This window comes from Chanos chanos, chromosome 8 (genome assembly GCF_902362185.1).
Source record: "Chanos chanos chromosome 8, fChaCha1.1, whole genome shotgun sequence".
Taxonomy (NCBI): Eukaryota; Metazoa; Chordata; class Actinopteri; order Gonorynchiformes; family Chanidae; genus Chanos; species Chanos chanos.
The window spans coordinates 2,452,183-2,473,827 of NC_044502.1; the positions used below are offsets into that span (position 1 = coordinate 2,452,183).

Consider the following 21,645-nt stretch of genomic DNA (forward strand, 5'->3'; position numbering starts at 1 on the left):
TAATGCTGCGCTCCAAAAATACGTTAGAAACAGCTTTAAACGAAAACTTCTGGGATCACGGGCGGATATATTTTTAACTGAGAAGCAAGAGCCAATCAAATCGTAATGTCTAATTGTGATGAGCTCGAGAGCTGTTTTAACCTGTTTTTCAGTTGTTAAGGCCTATGAATGAGACTGCGCTGCCAAGACTGCCACCTGTTGGTCAGTTCTGACAATAGGAGCCAGAAAAGCAGGTGCTTGGTCATAGTATTTCCTTTGTGTGTATGTGCGTGCGTGCTCCTTTTCTTTACTCCCTCTCTCTTTCACACACATGCACACCACCACACATTCCCCCACAAACACATACTGAATTCAAAGAGACAGACATGCATGACTAGAGTTTAAAAGCAGTTTACTTTTTTTTCAACACACGAAAAGAAATATATTTGAACAAAAGAAGAACTTGACACCAAAGAGCAGTTTTGTCATTTGCAGAAGAACGGACAGAGGGGCAATATGAAATCAAAAGATTCAGGGTAAACGTAACACACTAGTACGTTCGCACATTCGCTCTCATGGTACGGGTCAAGGGTGTGATGAAGCCAAACTGTATTAAACCAGCTGAGTGTAAATATCCCTTTAACTGGGTCAACTAAACTAAGGGGCAATTACTTTTTCACACACAGGCAGTAGGTGTTGGATGAACATGATTCAGTCTGAGGGGCCAAATGTCTCTGGGTTGCGAGTTAAAGAAGCACAGCACTATCTCAGTAGAGTATTCAATTCAGTTTGACTCACTGGATCAATATATGAGCTCATTATAAATAAATGATCTCCTGTGCTTTGTCAGAACAAATATTTCTGTTACAGATCAAGAAGAACTGTTTCGAGAATAACATTTAGGTCCAGGCTCGACATTTTTAAAAAGTTGCACAGCATCAGCTTTATCTCAAGTCAATAAAAAGTGTGAGAATATGTGTGCGGGCCTGCGTGCGTCTATTACCGTAATGGAACGGTAATAGAATTCTCTTTGGAAGCCCGATGATGAGTGCGTCTCTTGGGTATATTGGAACAGGCGAATCTACCTGGGTATCAGAAGATGAATTTGTTTTTAATATATCGTCGACTGACCCCGTGGGAAATCACACACTTTGCGCCATAAACATCGGCAGGTTTTTTCCCCTCTCAAACCAGGTACTGGCCCGGTTTATGCTTGCAGTAACACACAAAGGGATCTTTTCTTGTTGTAAAAAAGAAAAGAAACCCGAGGAGCTAAACCACCTAAATCAGCACGAACAATCATCTCATTTTCACCCAACAAAATAGTTCAAAACACTAATTGCGCAATTTTCTGGCTCACCTTGAACAAGCGTGTGGTCGAAGCACGAGGCGCTGAAAAACAGCTAGCGCTACTCAGCTTTGTGTTACCAAGTTGCACTAGATAACATTACGTAATTAGCAAAAACAAATCTATCAAATTGCTGCTAGCTGCAAATACGTGGACAGCTTAAAAGCCTACGCTAACATAACTTACCAGAAATTAAATGCGACTTCCTTGTGCAGATTCTTTATCACAGTATCCAGCGCAATGTCAATTATTCTTTCTCACTTAACATGTATAAGGTCTACAAAGCATCTCAAATGTCCGTGAGATTTTGTCAGTTATCTTAAAAAATGAATTAATTAAAAGTAGCCACGACTCAGTTTATACAAACGGGGACTTTTTGCAGCATTTCATGGTTTCCAGATTGTGTTGACACTGACGGCGCAACGTTCCCCGTATACCGAATTTTGCCCTAGCATCTGCCTGGTGCTCTTGTTGTTTCAACTTACCGGGGGGCGTGTTGGCCCGGAAGATGATCTCATCATAACATTATCGTTAAAATGTGTGTCCATTCACTACACCCGACCAATGTCGCTATTTTGACGTAATCATCTGTAATATCTATAATAGTCACCTACAGACAGAACTCGGCTTTGCCATCACTGACTTTACTTAATGTGGCTGTACAAGAGGAAATGAAACTGCTAGTGGCCCAAAATGTTTGTCTATAGGGTTAACTGTGCAGTAAAATTAAACGGTTTCCCTCATGAGACATTTAAATGATCACATTCACTTAAAACGTACATACATTAACATTAAAAAGATTCATGTATTTGACACTGGATATCAGTTATATAAATATAATAATATAGTAATAATGTTCGTTAATGTCTAACTGCGATGAGCTTATGAGCTGTTTTAACCAGTTTTTCAGTTATAAGCCTTTGAATGAGACCACGTTGCAGAAGACTGGCACCTGTTGGTCAGTTCTTACGCCAGGCGCTTGGTCATAGTATTTCAGTATTTTAATTATTAATTTTGTTTTATCTGACATCATTTTATTTTATTCATTTATTTGTGTGTGTGTGTGTGTGTGTTCTTTCTTTAACGCAAACACACACACACAACACACACGCATTCACCCACAAAGAGAAAGACATGTATGAGTTTAAAGGCAGTTTACTTTTTTCAACACATGAAAGGAAATATAATTTCTTTAAAAAAAAAAAAAAAAAAAGGAGGAAAAAGAAGAGCAGTTTCGTCATTTGCAGAGGAATTTACACAGGGCCAATAGGAAATGAAGAGATCTTTTTTTTTCCACATACTGTGTTCTTTTATGATTATGCACACACTGATTCTTCATTTCACTCGCAAAAAAAAAAAAAAAAAAAACCCAACCAACCAACCAAAAAAAAAAACAAACCAAAAAAAAAAACGTACGCACCATTGAAACATTTACACACAATAAAAACCCCCGATTTTTTTTGCCATCTTCTCCTCAGAGTAAACGTAAAACACTAATACTCTTTTAAGACAATACGTTTTTGAATCGATGGAATCCAGGAATGAGTAGTCTCTTCCCCACCTATCACACGCTCTCCACAAATTAAGAACTGGAGACGATATTACACATACACCGCACTACACATGGTATGAGAGTCAAAAAACTGTCCTTTTTTTTTTTTTTCAGAAGGTCGCCCGGAGTTGCAGGGATGTGCATAGAGCTCATTGTCTTCTTCCCCTGCCTCCCTTAGCAAGTCTTTTTTTTCTTCTTCTTCTTCTTCTTTTCATTTCTTGTCTCTTTTTTTTTTTTTTTTAAATGTCCTCCATTCTCTTATGTGTTCCCCCAGAATCATGATTTTTTTTTTCTTTTTCCTCACAGGAAATGACATAAATTTGACACAGGAGACATTTAACACGTTCTCTGCTTTCTGAGAACTACACACAGGGTTTTTTCTGGAGGGTTTTCTTCGGGGAGGGAGACAGAGATAGAGAGAGAGGAGGAGGAGGAGGAGAGAGAGAGGGAGAGAAAGAGGAGAGCAGTCTGTCCTCTCAGGTGTCCATTGTGCAAACGGAGACTTCGTAAACAAACAGGGAGGGAAGAGGTGAAAAGGGGAGGAGTCTCAAGGTGCCAACACAGGTGGCTTTTTTTTTCTTTTTTCTTTTTGATTGACAATGCAGAGGGCGGGGCTTGCCGTTCGGTCAGCCAATGAGGAAACAGAGCTTGGAAATAAATAAGGGGGAGGGGGGGAGGAGCGGGAGGATTGCGGCGCTGCCATGTTCGCTGTGCTTATTGTCTGCCCATGGGGCGGGTTGTCATGACGACGCCCCAAGGACTGGATTGGAGGAGGGGGGGGGGTTCCCTCCAACCTGGTGAGTTTAGACAGAGCAGAAGAATTAAAGTCTCCTGCCCACCCCCCCCCGCCCCAGACGTACCCCAGGCAAATACACCTCTGTACATATTGCCCCTCGCACACCTCAACACCTCACTGTGCTCATCATTGCAATGAGACGCCGTCTCTTCTTTATTAAAAAGAAAACAAAACCACTAAAGAAAGAAAAGAAAAAAGAAAAAAAAAACGTATAAAATGTCAAACCCTTCTACCTATAAGTACAGGACCATAATAATTCCTTTTATATTCATATTTATATATATTTATGTATAGATATTTACAACACTACGCCTTGGCAGTCCCATATGTGTGGGGTACGGGTTGGGGTGGGGCAGGGAGGTTGTTGTCATGTTATTTTGGACTGACTGGGAATGATATGAAAGAGTTTATCTGAGAGGTATGAGGGCGTGTCTGCACGTTGGTGTGTGTGTGTATATATGTGTGTGTGTGTGCGTGTGTGTGTGGGGCTTGGTCACCACGTTGGGGGGGGGGGGGGTGTGGGGGGGCATTAATACACCCAAGACACAGGGACCCACTGGGGCGTGGTGCACACCAGGTCAATGGCCTCCTCCAGTAAGCGGATAGTGTCGTCAATCTCGTTGTTTATGATGGTTTGGTCGAAGTAGTGGGCGTAGGACCTCTGCAAGGCCTCCGACTCCTTCTGCAGCCGCTGCAGGGACTCGTCCTGTTCAGGGCCATGGGACACAGAGAGAGAGAGAGAGAGGGAGAGGATGAGAATGTGTATAGAAAAGCTGCAGGCTGAGGCAGCTTTGACGGGGAGGATGTGAGAGGTTTTTTTTCTTCAGTGTATAAGCATAGAGGTCAACCCAGACTTGTTCTCATATAGAGTAACACAGTCTGAACTGGTCTCTATGGTAATGAGTGTCCAGCTTATGAGGAACTGGGAGGGAATATTAGTGGGTTTCAAAAGCACACACACAAACAGACGCACGCGCACACACACACACACACACGCACGTGCACACAGCCACAAACACACGGGCTGAAAACGGCCAAGCTACTGAGGGACATGTTCGCCTGATGCACACAGACACACAAAGCAGCTCTTTCTATACACACACACACACACGCACGCACCATGTTCAGTACTTACAGGGAGTTTTCTGCACCACCTGGGGAGCTGTGTGTGTGATGGGAGAACATGCCCGAGAAATCGACACAAAAAGCACATGCAAAACGAGTGAGAGAGGCCGCATGCCGTGAAAAACAAACAAACAAACAAAAAAAAACAAATTAAAAATGTTAATGAAAAGCAGCTAAATCAAAAAAGTGTTGATGAGATTGAACAGAAATGTGTTAAAACGTGGCGCTCTCAATAGACAGTTAGTAACTCAAAGAAGACACACTCAGGCAGGTTAGTGCCACAAATGAGTGAAAACCATCAAGCAGCAATCTCACATCAACCTCAAAACATGCGTGTGCAGGCGTGTGTGTATACGTATTTGTGCATTGGTGTGTATGTGTATATATGTATGTGTGTATGTGTGAGTGCCTGTGCACGTGTGTGTATGTGCGTATATGTACTTGTGCGTGTGAATATATGTAAGTGTGTGTGTGTGCACGTGCGTATGTGTATTTTTGTGTATGTGTATATATGTCTGTGTGCATGTGTGCATATGTAAGTGTGAGCGTGTATGTGTGTGTGCATGTATACATATGTAAGAGTGTGTGTGTGTGTTGTGCATTTACCTCATTGATTCCTGGTGTTATGGTGGGTGCAGCTATAAAGACAACGTAGGGAGCAAATTCTGCCGTCCGCAAGACCTTCAGTGCCTGTAAGGACACCACACACACACACACACACACACACACACACACACACACACACACACACACACACACACACACACACAGGGCTGTCACACACAGCACACCACGGCTATACAAAAGCTAAAAACCTGCGGACCATGATCTTTGTAGTTATGTTACAGGTCTTCAAACTGATACATCAATAACAGCAGGTGCTGAAGTTTTGATTCAGTTAAATGCAGTTCAAATCAATTTGTATTAAACCACAGATATAATCACAAAGCAGCAATACAAAACGCCAGGTCTGATATCTCAATGAATTTCCTTTAGCTACAGTGGGAAGAAACCCTGAGATGAACCACGACTTAGAAGGGGGAGTCTATCCTCCTCTGGCTGGCACAGGGATCTCTGATCTCTGAGTCCTACTTAACTCTAAGTGTCAATATTTAGAGCCCTGGGAACCAAGGAACCAGCTGGTTTTCAAATTCACCCGCCCCCTTTCCTCATTAAATGAGCACCACAGATCAGTTGACCGTGTGAGTGACGCGTTCCGCCGGGACGGCAGTACCTGGGGCTCCACGTCCAGGATGGCGATCATGCCCTGTTCGTGAATCTTGCGTATGGTCTCGAGTCGCGTGCCGTACATGGCGTCTTCGTGGCTGCCGTATTCCAGGTACTCGTTGTTGGAGATGTCCTGCATCATCTGGTCATGTGACACGAAGTAGTAGTTCTTCCCGTTCTCCTCGTCTTTCTTGGGGGGTCTGGTCGTGTCTGTGAGAGTCACACAAAACAGGTAAAAACAACAGGTCAGGGGGGTCGAAACATTTATATATCCTATGGTATATAGCCCTGGAGAAATAATTGACACCCCACCCCCCCCCCCCCTCCCGATAGTCACTGTATAATTTGCACTCTGCTTTTGTTACTGCCCCAGAATGAATTATTCAGAGATTATCATCTATGTCCAATCCTACAATTTTAAAAAGTTGCACAAAAGTTCTTAACCTCTTAACTTTGTTTCAGATCAACAATGTTTGTTTGTGTGTGTGTGTGTGTGTGTGTGCGTGTGTGTGCATGCGTGTGCGTGTCTTACGTGGGATGGGGTAGGCGAATCTATCTGGGTGCCTGGAGATGAGTGTGTTTTTAATGTGTCGTCTTCCAACGCCGTGGGCACCTGTGAGCAAACACACGCTTTAGTGAGACTTCACTGGATATTACATGCTTCACACATACACAAAAATATTCATTACAATTCTATTGGTCCCGACATCTCTAGACCAGTGTGTGATTGTGTGTGTGTGCATATGTATGAGAGTGTGTGTGTGTATGTGTATGTGTGTGAGTGTATGTGTGTGTACGTGTGTGAGTGTATCTGTGTGTATGTGTGAGTGTATGTGTGTGTATGTATGTGTGTGTGTGTGTGTGTGTGTGTGTGTGTGTGTGTATGTGTGTGTGTGTGTATGTGTGATTGTGTGTGCGTGAGCGTGAGCGTGTGTGTGTGAGAACAGAGAGAGCGAGATCAGAGCTGAGCTTACCTAGTAAAACCAGGGTTTTCCTCTTGAAGGCTGGCAGTTTTACCACTTCCTCATATGTGACCAGGTCTAGTTGGTCAAAGACTGGGGCAGAGAGAAGACGATGGTAAGGCTGTGCGAAAAAAGAGTGTGTGTGTGTATGTGTGTGTGTGTGTGTGTGTGTGTTCGTGATGAAACACATGGTGAATATCACTACTGCCTCATTACTTAGACAGTATTTCAGCTACATTTACATGAAGAAACATCTGGAATGAGTGTATGGAAGACCTAAAAGATAAGCCCATTTCAGAGCCAAGAGGAGACTGCAATGTGAAGACCTATCAGCTCATACACGGGGAAGCTAAAAGCGGAGGTTCTGAAACCTAGTCTCTCACACGAGTCAAATTCCTCTTTAAAACCATCAAGGTTCTTTTTTTAATTTTTGAAACATGAAACAAGTATCATTCCAGTCATAAATCTGTGCTGAGGTGAGAGACTTCCAAAGGCCGCGACCCATTAAGATAGCCCTTCAAATACAATGAGACGAATGGAGAGCATGTCTCAGAGTGGAAGCTAAGACATTCTAAAGCCCACAAAGAGAAACTTGGGCTTTGAAACTTGACTGTTCATTGGTCAGTCACTTTGATTGACAGGCCAGTAGCCCTGATCAGCAGCATAAACCAGTGAAAGGTATGAAGAGACTAGAAAATGCTATTCTCTCCTTTCTCGTTTTTTTTTCAACAAACAATCTCTCCAAAATACACTCTATTAAGAAACAGTTAAAAAAAAAAACATAAAAAAAAATAACTTGACTCTGGGGGTAGAGGGGAGAAAGCAAAATAAAAGTCACCATTAGTCAGTTACTTACATGCAAGAAGAAGGCCATTAGGGGAAGAGAGCATGAGAAACAGACAGGACGGAGAAACGGAGGGGGGGGGGGGGGGGGGGGGGTTAACATTAGTCACAATAAACCAAGCTTTACAACACCACAGTACAACTCTTATTCAAACGCGAGGCATATTTAACAGATGTTTAAACACACTAAACAGCGTTAAAAGCATTAATAACACACACTGGTATTGTTAAAGAGGACAAGGCATGCACACACAGCTTAAAGACGGGTTCCAAAGCCATGCACTGTCAGTCACACGCATGGAGTGACCCCAAATAGACACGGTTTCGCTCTATGACCCGGACATCTGTCACGTGTACTTGACCAACCCCTCTAAGACCTTCAGAGATTACACACATACTAGGGTAAAAGAGAAATAGAAATCTACGGCAACATTGTAGGTGATCAGATATAACGTGAGTGGGATGAGATGCGTTTGGCACAGTGGGTGTGGCCAAAGTGTCTGTGTAATCAGATACAGTATGGAGTGGGAGGAGACGGGTTTGGCACAGTGGGTGTGGCCACAGTGTCTGTGTAATCAGATACAGTGTGGAGTGGGAGGAGACGGGTTTGGCACAGTGGGTGTGGCCACAGTGTCTGTGTAATCAGATACAGTGTGGAGTGGGAGGAGACGGGTTTGGCACAGTGGGTGTGGCCACAGTGTCTGTGTAATCAGATACAGTGTGGAGTGGGAGGAGACGCGTTTGGACAGTGGGTGTGGCCACAGTGTCTGTGTAATCAGATACAGTGTGGAGTGGGAGGAGACGGGTTTGGCACAGTGGGTGTGGCCACAGTGTCTGTGTAATCAGATACAGTGTGGAGTGGGAGGAGACGGGTTTGGCACAGTGGGTGTGGCCACAGTGTCTGTGTAATCAGATACAGTGTGGAGTGGGAGGAGACGCGTTTGGACAGTGGGTGTGGCCACAGTGTCTGTGTAATCAGATACAGTGTGGAGTGGGAGGAGACGCGTTTGGACAGTGGGTGTGGACACAGTGTCTGTGTAATCAGATACAGTGTGGAGTGGGAGGAGACGCGTTTGGACAGTGGGTGTGGCCACAGTGTCTGTGTAATTAGATACAGTGTGGAGTGGGAGGAGACGCGTTTGGACAGTGGGTGTGGCCACAGTGTCTGTGTAATCAGATACAGTGTGGAGTGGGAGGAGACGCGTTTGGACAGTGGGTGTGGCCACAGTGTCTGTGTAATCAGATACAGTGTGGAGTGGGAGGAGACGGCTTTGGACAGAAGGCTGCAGTGTCTCTATAATCAGATAAAGAGAAAAGTGGAACACAGAGCAATCTGGGAATTAACACCCAGGCAACACGCTAAGCCACACAGGCCTGGTTTATTAGTGTGTGTGTGTGTGTGTGTGTGTGAGAGAGAGAGAGAGATATAATGTATCTGTGCCAATGTGTTTGAGAGAGACAGTACGTTTGACACAGTGTGAAGCTCCATATAAAGTACTCCTGTATGCATGCATATATGTATGTGTATGTGTATGTGTGTATGTGTGTGATGTTAAGAGACGCGTGTGCATACGGGTGTTGACAGGAGCCAGTGCTGAGAGAAAAGAGAGAACAGGTCAGAGACAGGAGTGGTTGAGTACAATCACGTCTTCTGTCCCTCTGTCCCAAGTGAGACAGTAAGGCTGAGTAAGACCGATCGTGCGGTGACGTGTGTGTGTGTGCGCGCGTGTGTGTATGTTTGTGTGTGTGTGTTACCTGCGTTGTGCTTGGCTAGATACTTGTCTTTGTACTGTTTCTTCTTCTTCCCAAACCAGGTACAGCTGGCCTGCTGCTCCTGCTTAGTCTTCTCCATCGCAATACAGGCCACACGCCTAAAATACACAACACATATTACACACACACAGCAAAAACACACACACACACGCCTAAAATACACAACACATATTACACACACACAGCCAAAACACACACACACACACGCCTAAAATACACAACACATATTACACACACACAGCCAAAACACACACACACACACACACGCCTAAAATACACAACACATATTACACACACACAGCCAAAACACACACACACACACACGCCTAAAATACACAACACATATTACACACACACAGCCAAAACACACACACACACACACGCCTAAAATACACAACACATATTACACACACACAGCCAAAACACACACACACACACGCCTAAAATACACAACACATATTACACACACAGGCCTAAAATACACAACACATATTACACACACACACACACACACACACACGCCTAAAATACACAACACATATTACACACACACAGCAAGAACACACACACACACGCCTAAAATACACAACACATATTACACACACACGCGCGCGCCTAAAATACACAACACATATTACACACACACACGCCTAAAATACACAACACATATTACACACACACACACATGCGCGCGCGCGCCTAAAATACACAACACATATTACACACACACAGCCAAAACACACACACACAGGCCTAAAATACACACCCTCAATTACACACATAACCAAAAATGCTTTTACAAACACAACCAAAACACACATGCACGCAGACACACACAACAAAACAACACTACAAGCCACAAGCCTTCAATGCATGGTATGCATTAAATCCACAAGTCCATCCTTAAGAGTACACCTGTACACACACACTCAGAGCAATCTAAAATCACAAGTCATGTCCCTAGGGCTGGATACTGTTCAAAAATTTTCGATACCGGTACTGATACACTGACTTCAATGCCAGTTCCCGAACGATACTTTTTTCGATACCGATTTTATAAAATCCATTTTAACAAAAAGAAAACTACATTACACCTCACAAAGCAAATCTTTAGTTTTATTTTTTGGCTCCTTGAGATCCGTCATCTCCCATAACAACCACCAAAAATGGAGAGGGTTGCAGCGGAAAAATTAATTGTGCTAGTTTCTGAGCACAGTGAACTGTACGACGTGACAGTTAAACTGCATGACAACATTCATCATAAAGAGACCGTCTTGAGTCAAACTGGACGGATCCTAGGAGTTTCTGGTAAGTGTTTGTGTTTATTGCTTGTCGTTAGCAAAACTAGCCTGTTAGCGGCTGTTGTTATGGCAACTAAACGCTCTCAACTGCTTTTCGGAACAAATGCTCCCACTTTTTTTTCTACCTGAAAAAAATGCTCTGGCCCAGTGTTCTTCATCAAATAAAAAAAAAAAAAAAGACGCAATGTGTGAACACACCCTTAGACATTTTTACACCTATGCTACACACACTGTAGTCAAGCCACTCAAAATACAACAACACACACACACGTGAGCCCCATCTCTGGGTGTAACGTAGTGTTTTTCCTGCATACCTCTACGACGTGTTCATGTAACGTTATGTTAGACAGCCAATCACCAGCATGATTAGATCTTGGTAGAAGCATGCTGCATGCTTATTGGCTCACTGACGCTGATGAGATTTACTCCTTAGGTATCGAAATTTGGTACCTAATGACAAGGCATTTTTCACCACTCAATAGTATCTAAGCGATTCGGTCGGTGCCATAAAAGCATCGAAGTTCAGTACCCAGCCCTACCTGTCCCCAAGATAGCCACTGTAGATTACACACCCAAACACCTTCATATAAACACATAAAGTCATACAGCTATAAAAAAAAAAAAAAAAAACAGCTTGGAGCCAGTTCGGAGCCCATTTCAGTTCTAGGTCTAAAGCCCTTTTCCCTCAGAGCAAACAGATTCTGAGTCACACCGGATGTGACCGTGATGTTTCAGACACAGTGTCTGATACAGCCTCTGTAACTGCTCATGATCAAAGTGTTTGCTACCAATTAAGTCTGGTGCTGCCATGGTTAATGGAGTCTGGCTTCCAAAAACACCTTGGCAACAGCAAAATGTGTTCTTTGACCTTAGGACCAACAGTCGATTTGGCTGCACATAGATTACATGTCACTCCTACCGATTTTCAAAATATGACTTAATAATTAAAAGAACAGATGTAATGAATGAACTGGTCGTCGGGCAATTAGGCCAAAAATAGTTTTACAGAATCTTATCCTTATCTGGAAGATTCCAAACTCTCAGTAACAACGTCGCCTCATTGTCATGGTAACAGTCCATTAAGAGTTCTTAGAATTCTTAAAATTCCAGAACTTGTCGCATCACTTGACTGTCCTTTGCCATGACACCAGAGAGCCCGACTGCTGATCTGGGTCCGCGGCCCTCTCTCACTGGCCACTCACCACTCCTGTAGTTCTGGAGAGGGGATGAGTCCAGCGGTTCCGTTTTTGGTGTTGTCCAGTTTGCCTTGCCACCAGTTGTGGTCGTCCTTGCTGATGATCTGAATGATGTCACCCACTCTGAAGCGGACGCCAGCCTCTTTACAGGGGATGAGGTCATCCTTAGCCGGGTCGTACTCAAACTGGGCACGAACGTAGATCTGAGGAGAGACGTGATGTGTGATTGGTCAGAACACAGACTCTTGTGTTTTTCATAGGAGAGAAAAACAGTCTGAGACTGTGATGAGATGCTCTTGTTTGTCTTTAGGGTAGATGGATTTCAATGATAACATCAAGAAAAAAAAGGACAGCATGTTTGCAGATGGAGAGGCGTCAACCAGTTCTCACAAACTCTCACGACAACTTGTCAACCCATCAGCAGCTAGCGTCAGTCACTGAGCCAATGGCATAAGTCAGCCAATCAACAGCTTAGCAGATCATACCACTCATAACAACACACAAAGGGGGTGAACAACATAGAACAGACCATACCACTCATAACAACAGACAGACAGAGGGGTGGACTGTACGAGTGTACAGTGAGCCAGGCAGACTACAAAAAACTACAGAAGGAGCAGAGCATCATGAAAAAAAAAAACTACAGCTGCTGAATTGAAGGTCAAAGGTCAGCGAGTGGGCGACAGTGGCATTTTTGGCGTGAAATTGGTGGCTGTAATGTTTTGCGTGGAGGTGTGAGGAGGGGGGGGGGGGGCGGGATCTACCACTACAGGTACAGCTTTCGTGTGAACATGCTTACCTTGGGGGACATTTTGTCCTTGATTGTAGGTCTGGAGATCTAAAGGTTTGAAAGCATCATACACACACACACACACACATACATACATACATACATACATCATGCAGTAAAACAAAGCTGATGCTAGCAGGAAGGAAAGGGCTAACCAATTTAGAGTAAATATTTCATTTAGGATGGACGGAGCAGACAAAGCAAAGCATTCAGAATGGGGCTTGCATGGGAATAGATGACGAGCATTAACAGACTTTCCTTGAAAGCCAAGCATAACTCAGTTACAGACAAAAAAAGACACACACGTAAAAAAAAAAAACACATAGATACACACTGTCCGGTACACAGACGTATTGGCGCTTTTGTGCTACAACGCAATGATGTAGCAGCCCACAAAGCTTGAAACGCTTTGATTGCGTGAAAACAAGTCTGGTTTTGACCAAACCGTGTGTGACGAGGGGTAGACAGTGCTCGCTCACCTGTCGTCCTTTAGGCTGGAGAGTGGCTGGCAAGTCCTGAAAAAACAAAAGACAAAACGTCACTGACCCCAGACAGGGTACAAACAGGAGTGAACACCATGACACTGATGGAGGCCCCTCTGCGTAGAGAGAGAGGCAGAGGTAGAAGAAATAGTTCAGTAACTGGATGGTTAAGGCCTTGATTTGCGACCGCGACGGCTCTCTACCACTCCACTCTTGAGCAAAGCACTTAATGCCAAGGTTGCTACAGAGCAGGAGTGGACAGTATTAAATGGCACAGAAAGTACACCAGTATGAATCCGCCCTACGGTTTGGATTTTGACTGTACTGTGTTGACCGGTAGAGCCCTCACGGTACACTTCCATTGCAGCGAATTCTGCTTCGCTCTCATTCAGGTTGTACGGGGGCGAAATTCACTCTGATTGGGCAAAATCAGAGCGAATCCAGCAAAGCAAGCGAAACTGAGATGGCAAATCCCCAACTTTATGCAAATGAGACTGCTACTACCAGGACAGCCAAACTTGCTTGCTGTTTTCGCGACCATGCCCCCAGAGCGAAAAGTGGTCCGGTGAAATTTGCAAGGCGTTTCGCTGGTGGAAGCCTCGACAGTAAGGCCGCCACGATTTGTCGACATAATCGATGACGTCCATGCTCAAAGTGCATCGACATCAACGCATTGTTGTTTTATTTTTATGAATTTACCTTTTTGATTTCTAAAATGTTTCTATTCATTGTAACCGATGGTTTTCTTCAATATCACTACCTAACTCCTGCTAGGGCTGCCTAGGGTCTGCCATATGTCCGCCTTTGGGCGGACAGTCCAGTTTCTCAGCTCTCTGTCCAGCGTCCGGCGCGACATCTGGACGGACGCCTATTTGTCCTCCTTTTGATGGTACTGAATAAAAATTGTGCGCACTCTTAAATTCACTCTCAGAGTGATAGAGAGCACTTTGTAGTGTTATAACGGTGTCGTTAACGCTGGTACCAGCTGATAGTTGAACTTATCTCGTCCAGTTTACCTAAAGTTACTTCAGTCAGTCAAAATGCTGAAACGAAAAACCATATACAAGGATGAATTTCATTAATTTTGCGAGCTTTGCCGAGCCGACATTGATGTGAGCAGCACTATATGAGGAGTATGGAACTGTGGAGAGATTTTCAGTTCTCTAGAGCAAGAGAATCACAGCAGTGAGGAGAGGTATCTTAAACTGTTCAGCCAAGCTGATGTCCCTCTCAGGAATGTAAAGAAGGTGAGCACCTACATTTTCTCAACCTCATGCAGCAATGCTCACACAGAACAAGCTTTTCCAATGATGAGCACAGCATGGAGAAATGAGAGAACCTGTCTTGAGGTGGATAGTGTCAAGGCAGAGCTCCAAATCTGTATGAACTTTTCAGAGGAGTGTACAGAGATGTACCACAAATTCCTGTCCAATAGGAAAATCTTGGAAGCTGCTAGGAAAGGGTTCAAATATCACAAGCAGGCATCTTTGGTGAGTAGAACATTTATTTTTTCCTATCAGTTTGTAGAGCAGGTTTTTGTTCAATTTGGTCACAACTGTTATAAAGGTTATTGTTTACATTTTGTGTCTTTTGAATTGGATGTCCGCCGGTTTCTCATTTTGCCCTCCTTTCTGGGCTTGGGTGTCCTCCTTTTGGGGGTCATGACAGTAGCCAGCCTAGCTGCCACTGACAATCATTTTTCTATCGATTAATCTATCGACTATTTGAGGCATTTTCCAAAGGGTGTCCTTACGAGAAAAAAAAAAGTCAATGGTGGACCGACATAACAAATGCCATCACCGTGCACTTGTTCCTCAAATACCTCTGTACTATGTGAAGACTATGTCCTAGTAATACAGTTAAGAGGACAGTAATAGCTGCCATGCAGTTGCCATACCAGTGCTTGACCCCTTCAGAAGCATTTATATTGAAATTTTAAGAAAAACGAATATACCGTGATTTATACCGTTACCTTATATGCTTCAAATTATACCGTGATATACATTTTAGGCCATACTGCCCAGCCCTACTACAGTGGTCTAATATGCAGAACAAAAGCTCTAGGCTGATGATTGGCTGCATAAATCGATATAAAATGTAAAACTATTAGGACTCTTCAGTCTTTTAGCAGGGAGCTGATGAAGTGGAGACAGGCAACTCTGAAGTCTTACCAGGATGGAGCTAGTGACGCTGGCATGGCCGTTGGCAGGGGACTGTCTGGACAAGTCTGGAGATTCCTTCTGCAAGGACAGGCCAAAAAGATCACATTTTCAAATTTGACAGAAAACAAAACAAAAAAAAAAGCTATGACAGGGCTAGAATAAAGTAGGCAATGGATGATGGATGTGAGACATGGTTATATATACAAATTCTAACTCACAAACATTTTACATTGTAACCATTCCACAAAGGTTGGGGTCACATTTTTTCTATAAAATTTCACAACTGTAACTACTCTAAATGACCAGCCACAGGACAGCTACAATGCTCTCCGGACTGTCAGAAGTGTGTGTGTGTGTGTCTTGCATGGTGGAACTTACATCACATGACAGTGACTGTGTCCTGTAGCTGGGGACAATTTTGAAGGTGATGCTTCCTCGCATTTCTCTCTATTGACAAAAATAAAAAAAAAAATCAAAACAAATGAAATCAAAACTCACTGTATAAAAAAAGTGATAAAAAAAACCTCCTCTCTGATTTTAGCCCTTTTTCAGCTCTTAGCTTTTTTATAATAAAGAGCAAGATGAAAAGCCAAATTTGAAAGAACTTCACGTCTATGCTTCAAAGAGTTCAATAAAGACCCTACACGACCAAAATGTTACTCATTTCACACAACTCATGTTACTCATCACACACAACCTCCGTATCCTGCACTGTATTTGTGGTCATATTCTTCCACCGGCCCTGTGCAGTCAATTCGACCGGATTCAGTTTGATTCGTTTCAGTTTGATTCAGTTCAATTCAGTTCAATTCACATGGTGTGTTATACGGCAGACGCCGTCAAAACGCATTTATCTGCTCCAGGATTTGATAACCGGCAAAAACATGAACTGAACCAGGTTCTGCAGAGAGCAGAAGCCCGCGTGGGATGGAGACGGTTTGGACAAGACGACCAGCGAACGGGATCTCTACACACCAGCATCTTCTGCAGCTGCTCTACCGTCTGATTGGCCACGCTGATGCCGTTGATCTCTCGGATCTCGTCTCCCACGTGCAGCGTTCCTGAAAGAATTCCAGACAGAATCCAGATCAAACAAGAGGGAGGTCTCTCAAGATCTGACACTGGTGTTTGTTCTGACAGTGTGGATGTGCCACCACTGGAGTGTGACAGATCTCTATGTGTGGCCAGTAGGACACCTCCTCACTGCACATTAACTAATGACTCAACACGACTGAAGTAATAACTGAACTCGACTGAAGTAATTATGACTGAACTCGACTGAAGTAATTATGACTGAACTCCACTGAAATTATGACTGAACTCCACTGAAATTATGACTGAACTCCACTGAAGTTATGACTGAACGCGACTGAAGTAATTATGACTGAACTCGACTGAAGTAATTATGACTGAACGGGACTGAAGTTATGGCACTTTTCCATTATGTAAGCACACTGGCCTGAATTTCAGTGGAGTCATTTGTCCATAAAATACATACGTATGCTTCTGAATCACTGCTGTGTTTTGTGTTCCCGTATATATCTGTGTGTGTGTGTCAGTGTGTGTCTGTGTCTGTGTTTCTGTATGCATGTACTGCTATGAGAGTGTGTGTGTGTTTTTGCATGCATGTATTACTGCGAGTATGTGTGAGTGTGTGTGTGTGTGTGTGTGTAAGAGAGAGTGTGAGAGTGTGTGTGAGTGTGCATGCGTGTGCGTGTGTAAGAGAGAGTGTGGGAGTGTGCATGCGTGTGCATGTGTGTGTGTGTGTGTGTGTGTGTGTAGCAGCTGTACCTTGTCTGTGAATCATTCCTCCATGCATTATCCTGGCTACGATGCAGTGGTTCAGGTCATTCATCTTCAGTGTGATACCCTACAGGGTCAAAACAGAAATCACATCATAACACTGCCCTTCAAACCTGGCAGTCAATCTCTTCCTCAGTTTTTTTCTTTTTATATATATATATATATATATATATATATATATATATATATATATATATATAATTTTCAAATAATACACAATATATTTTTTCATTGTGAAATATTTTAGCCCTCTGTTGAGCGCTACATAACAAAACGATACTGTATGCATCATATAATTTCACAAAAACACTGAAACTGAAAGTCACCTTACACAGAGTGAAGCTTCCCTTGAGCATTTTTCATATATATGTGTGTGTGTATGTGTGTGTGTGTATGTGTGTGTGTGTGTGTGTGTGTGTGTGCGCGCGTGCGTGTGTGTGTGTGTGTGGACACATGTCTTTTTACTGCGTTTCATACCATGGGTTCATCTGTGTTCTTCTGAAACTGGACCAGTCGGACCCGCGTGACGTTCTCCAGGTCCATGTCTCCGTTAACGCTCTCGGGCGAGTCTCCGTTCAGGTAGGGCGAGGTGGGGGGCGGGGTCACCCTGAGCGCCTCGTCGCTGTACACCTCGTGTGCCACCACATCGTGCGTCTGCAGTAAGGCCTGCGCATGCAAACGACTCTCAGTGAACCGTGACCACACACGCGTGTGCCGCGGCTGTGTCTAAAACACCCGTGTTCAGCCATATTGACATGTTAAACCACTGTTATGTACTGCCCTGAATCACACAACAACAATCAGCTTTTGTCGGTGGACACTGCCTATGGAAATCAGCCTCTTTTATTGGCTAAAGTTACAAGTGTCAGAGTGTGTACAATATGATCATTTTCAACCATCACTGGATACACCTGGCCAAGGGAAGGCGTTCAGCTGTATGTCCTGCAGGCCCCAGCTACACTGGGCCAGTGTGACAAAGATGAGATTCAAACACATCATCACCAGGTGTGGGACTTCATTCTGGACCATGTGAGAGTGTCATACCGGTTTCGGCCATTTGGGGGTGTAAAACTGCCCTGTTTAAAGCTCACACCAGCATAGCTTTTCTTTGTGCTATATAAACACGTTGCCTAGGTGACCAAATAAACATAAACAGCCAAAAAAGCTATATGCGTGCACATGACGTGCGTGTACGTGTGCATGTGTGTGTGTGTGCGTGCGTGCGAGGGTGTGTGTGTATCTGTGTGTGTGAGGGAGCCAGTCAGTGAAGAGAAATCATTAGATTACCACTAATCCTCTTTTTGCCACTACTGACCATGACATTAACACACTGAGATAGAGAGAGAGAGAGAGAAACCACTGTTAACATCACCACAATCACATCATCTCTATTACCATCACCATAAATAATATCAGCATCATTACCACAATCATCATCCACATCATCACAAATATCACTATTACTACCACCATAATCACATCATCAACGTCATCATCATCACTGTTACCATCACCATAGTAACAATCACTATATACCGGTGATCATCATCATCATCATCATCATCATCATTACTATTACCATTACAACAATCACAATCACCATCATTATTATTATCATCATAACCACCACTCATCATAATCATCACTGTAGTCTTACTGCCTTTGTCTTCTGTCTCATAACCACCATCACTGTAGTCTTACTGCCTTTGTCTTCTGTCCCATAACCACCATCACTGTAGTCTTACTGCTTTTGTCCTCTGTCTCATAACCACCATCACTGTAGTCTTACTGCTTTTGTCCTCTGTCTCATAACCACCATCACTGTAGTCTTACTGCCTTTGTCTTCTGTCCCATAACCACCATCACTGTAGTCTTACTGCTTTTGTCTTCTGTCCCATAACCACCATCGCTGTAGTCTTACTGCCTTTGTCTTCTGTCCCATAACCACCATCACTGTAGTCTTACTGCCTTTGTCTTCTGTCCCATAACCACCATCACTGTAGTCTTACTGCCTTTGTCTTCTGTCCCATAACCACCATCACTGTAGTCTTACTGCTTTTGTCCTCTGTCCCATAACCACCATCGCTGTAGTCTTACTGCCTTTGTCTTCTGTCCCATAACCACCATCACTGTAGTCTTACTGCCTTTGTCTTCTGTCTCATAACCAGCTCAGTGACAGTGTTAGAGCATGACACTCTGAGCTGCTAACGTCTCCATCACGCTGTTTCAAAAATATCCACAGGGTCAGAGACTAAGCAGCGTCTAAGAGGATGGAGAAGCCACATACAACTGCTCGACTCAGCACTCACACCCCAACTCATATCTAGGTTCTTCCCTCCTGCTGCTTCCGACCGGGAAACACAGAAAATTCAGGAGGGACAATGCTAACACAGCTCAGCTAGATGCTACTGAACACGATAACAGCAGTTCCTCAAGGTTTAATGTTTTTACTTTGCCTTCTTATATCTCACTCTCTCCAAAACAGAAGAGACGCTGTTTAAAGTTTTTACTCTGTCTTCTTACATCTCATTCTCTCTCAACACAGAAAGCAGTAACCTGTCTAAAATAAAAAAAAAAAAAAAACACTACCATGCCTCTACACATGCGTGTAAAACTATCAAAGCTCCTGAAATGATCATCAGAATATTGAAAACCAACAGAGTGAACAAGCAAAAAATTCTGGAATGGACTGAAACATGAAAACAAACACCTACTTCAACAGGTTCACTTCAGCGACCCTCGGATTTCCCAAAATTCCTCACCTGTGTCTTCCACAACAGGATGTTTGCTACACTGAGTGTACCATCTCCTCTCTACCGGGAAATGTCATATCCTTCTCTCTCCCTTTCTCTCTCCCTTTCTCTCTCTCTTCCTAAACTAAAGTCCCTCCCCTAACAAGGCTAACAAGGCTCATCCTTCCCTCTCCCTGAATAACCTACGTCTCCATGGTAACATTACCGTAATGAGCAGGTATACGTTAGTACTGCTAGGCTCACCTGGAACAAGTGCAGGTAAATTAAAAAAGGAAAAAAAAAAAAATTTTGACTGCCTGATTTGTGTTTTTCTTCAGTTTGTCACAAGTCTGTTATTGGCTCACAAACTAAAAATGTAAACTAAAATATATGTACACACACACACACACACACAAACACATACAAACACACACAAACACACACATTTTTTCCACAAATCTAAGCCCCTGTGTAGTTGAGTGCTGTGTTTTCATGTTTGGGGGAAACTGACTTACCATGAAATGAGGCTGAGTGAGGATTCTCCTCAGCTCTTTAGCCTCCATGTTCTCTGGGTAACAGGAGATGGTCTCCAACACCTAGGAACAAAGTGAGAGAGAGAGAGAGAGAGAGAGAGAGAATGAATGTTCTGTGCTTGAAATACAGTATTTTTCTCTTCATACTCAATGTTTTAATCACTGGACAAGCTATAAAAGTCCACACACACACACACACACACACACACACACACACACACACTGCTCACCTCTTTGGCTCTCTGCACAGCATCACTGGGAGGGTTTCTGATCTGAGGGGAGGATCTAGTGTTGATTTTATCATAGAGCTGAAACACAAAAACAAGATCCACTGTAAGGCTCACTAAAACACACACACACACACACTCAGACACACACACACACTCACACTCACACAGGAAAAGTGTGTATGCGTCATGACAATTCCATTGCATTTGTCATTTTGTCATGATTATCATGACTATTTAATGAAATAGTTCTGTGTGTGTGTGTGTGTGTGTGTGTGTGTGTGTGTGTGTAGGTTCTCATGGCATACTGTGGACCAAATGTCCTCAGTAGGATATAAATGTCTGATAAGTGGCATGGAGACACCTCTCTCACTTGTGAAAAGATAAAACAAACAAAAAAATGTTATCATCATCATTTCAAGGGGACATGCTAAAACATCTATTTAGGGTTATGTGTGTATGTGTGTGCGTGTGTATGGAAGTAAGTCAGAGTGCCACCAGTGGGATCATAATGGAACTGCAGGTGTTGTACTGCTTTTTGTCAGATGAAACGCCACTTATGAGCAAAATAAAACAGGTTTGCTCATGTCAGTCCTGCAACATCGCGGAGGTTTTTCTAAACTCAAGAGACACAAACTCAAAACTAGACAATCAGCTGGTAAATATTCGCTGTGTCGCAGTGACCTTTGAATGAGAACACACTGTTCTTACTTTCCCTCCAAAGTTACTGAAATCTGAGTCTAGTTAATGTATACTCTCATATATACTCTCTCCCAAAGCTGCAGTCTGACAAAGCCATTATTCCCTCCATTAT

General features: G+C 43.4%; 1 protein-coding gene across 4 annotated transcripts in view; it reads right to left on the reverse strand.

The window, feature by feature from the left end:
* Positions 1-4,204: 4,204 nt before the first annotated feature.
* The window catches only part of caskb (calcium/calmodulin-dependent serine protein kinase b), a 66,695-nt gene continuing 49,254 nt past the window's right edge, over positions 4,205-21,645 (reverse strand). Inside the window, exons 13-27 of one of the 4 annotated variants that reach the window (XM_030781058.1) lie at positions 20,835-20,912; positions 20,587-20,667; positions 17,817-18,005; positions 17,328-17,406; positions 16,512-16,597; positions 15,915-15,983; positions 15,546-15,614; positions 13,372-13,407; positions 12,109-12,305; positions 9,588-9,703; positions 7,002-7,067; positions 6,560-6,640; positions 6,035-6,237; positions 5,407-5,490; positions 4,205-4,381 (exon numbers count right to left, since the gene is read on the reverse strand). In XM_030781058.1, coding sequence (XP_030636918.1) covers positions 4,205-4,381; positions 5,407-5,490; positions 6,035-6,237; positions 6,560-6,640; positions 7,002-7,067; positions 9,588-9,703; positions 12,109-12,305; positions 13,372-13,407; positions 15,546-15,614; positions 15,915-15,983; positions 16,512-16,597; positions 17,328-17,406; positions 17,817-18,005; positions 20,587-20,667; positions 20,835-20,912 — 1,611 coding nt within the window. Of the gene's footprint in view, positions 4,382-5,406; positions 5,491-6,034; positions 6,238-6,559; positions 6,641-7,001; positions 7,083-9,587; positions 9,704-12,108; positions 12,306-13,371; positions 13,408-15,545; positions 15,615-15,914; positions 15,984-16,511; positions 16,598-17,327; positions 17,407-17,816; positions 18,006-20,586; positions 20,668-20,834; positions 20,913-21,645 lie in introns of all 4 variants that reach the window. The other 3 variants (XM_030781057.1, XM_030781059.1, XM_030781060.1) reach the window with 3 other exon arrangements.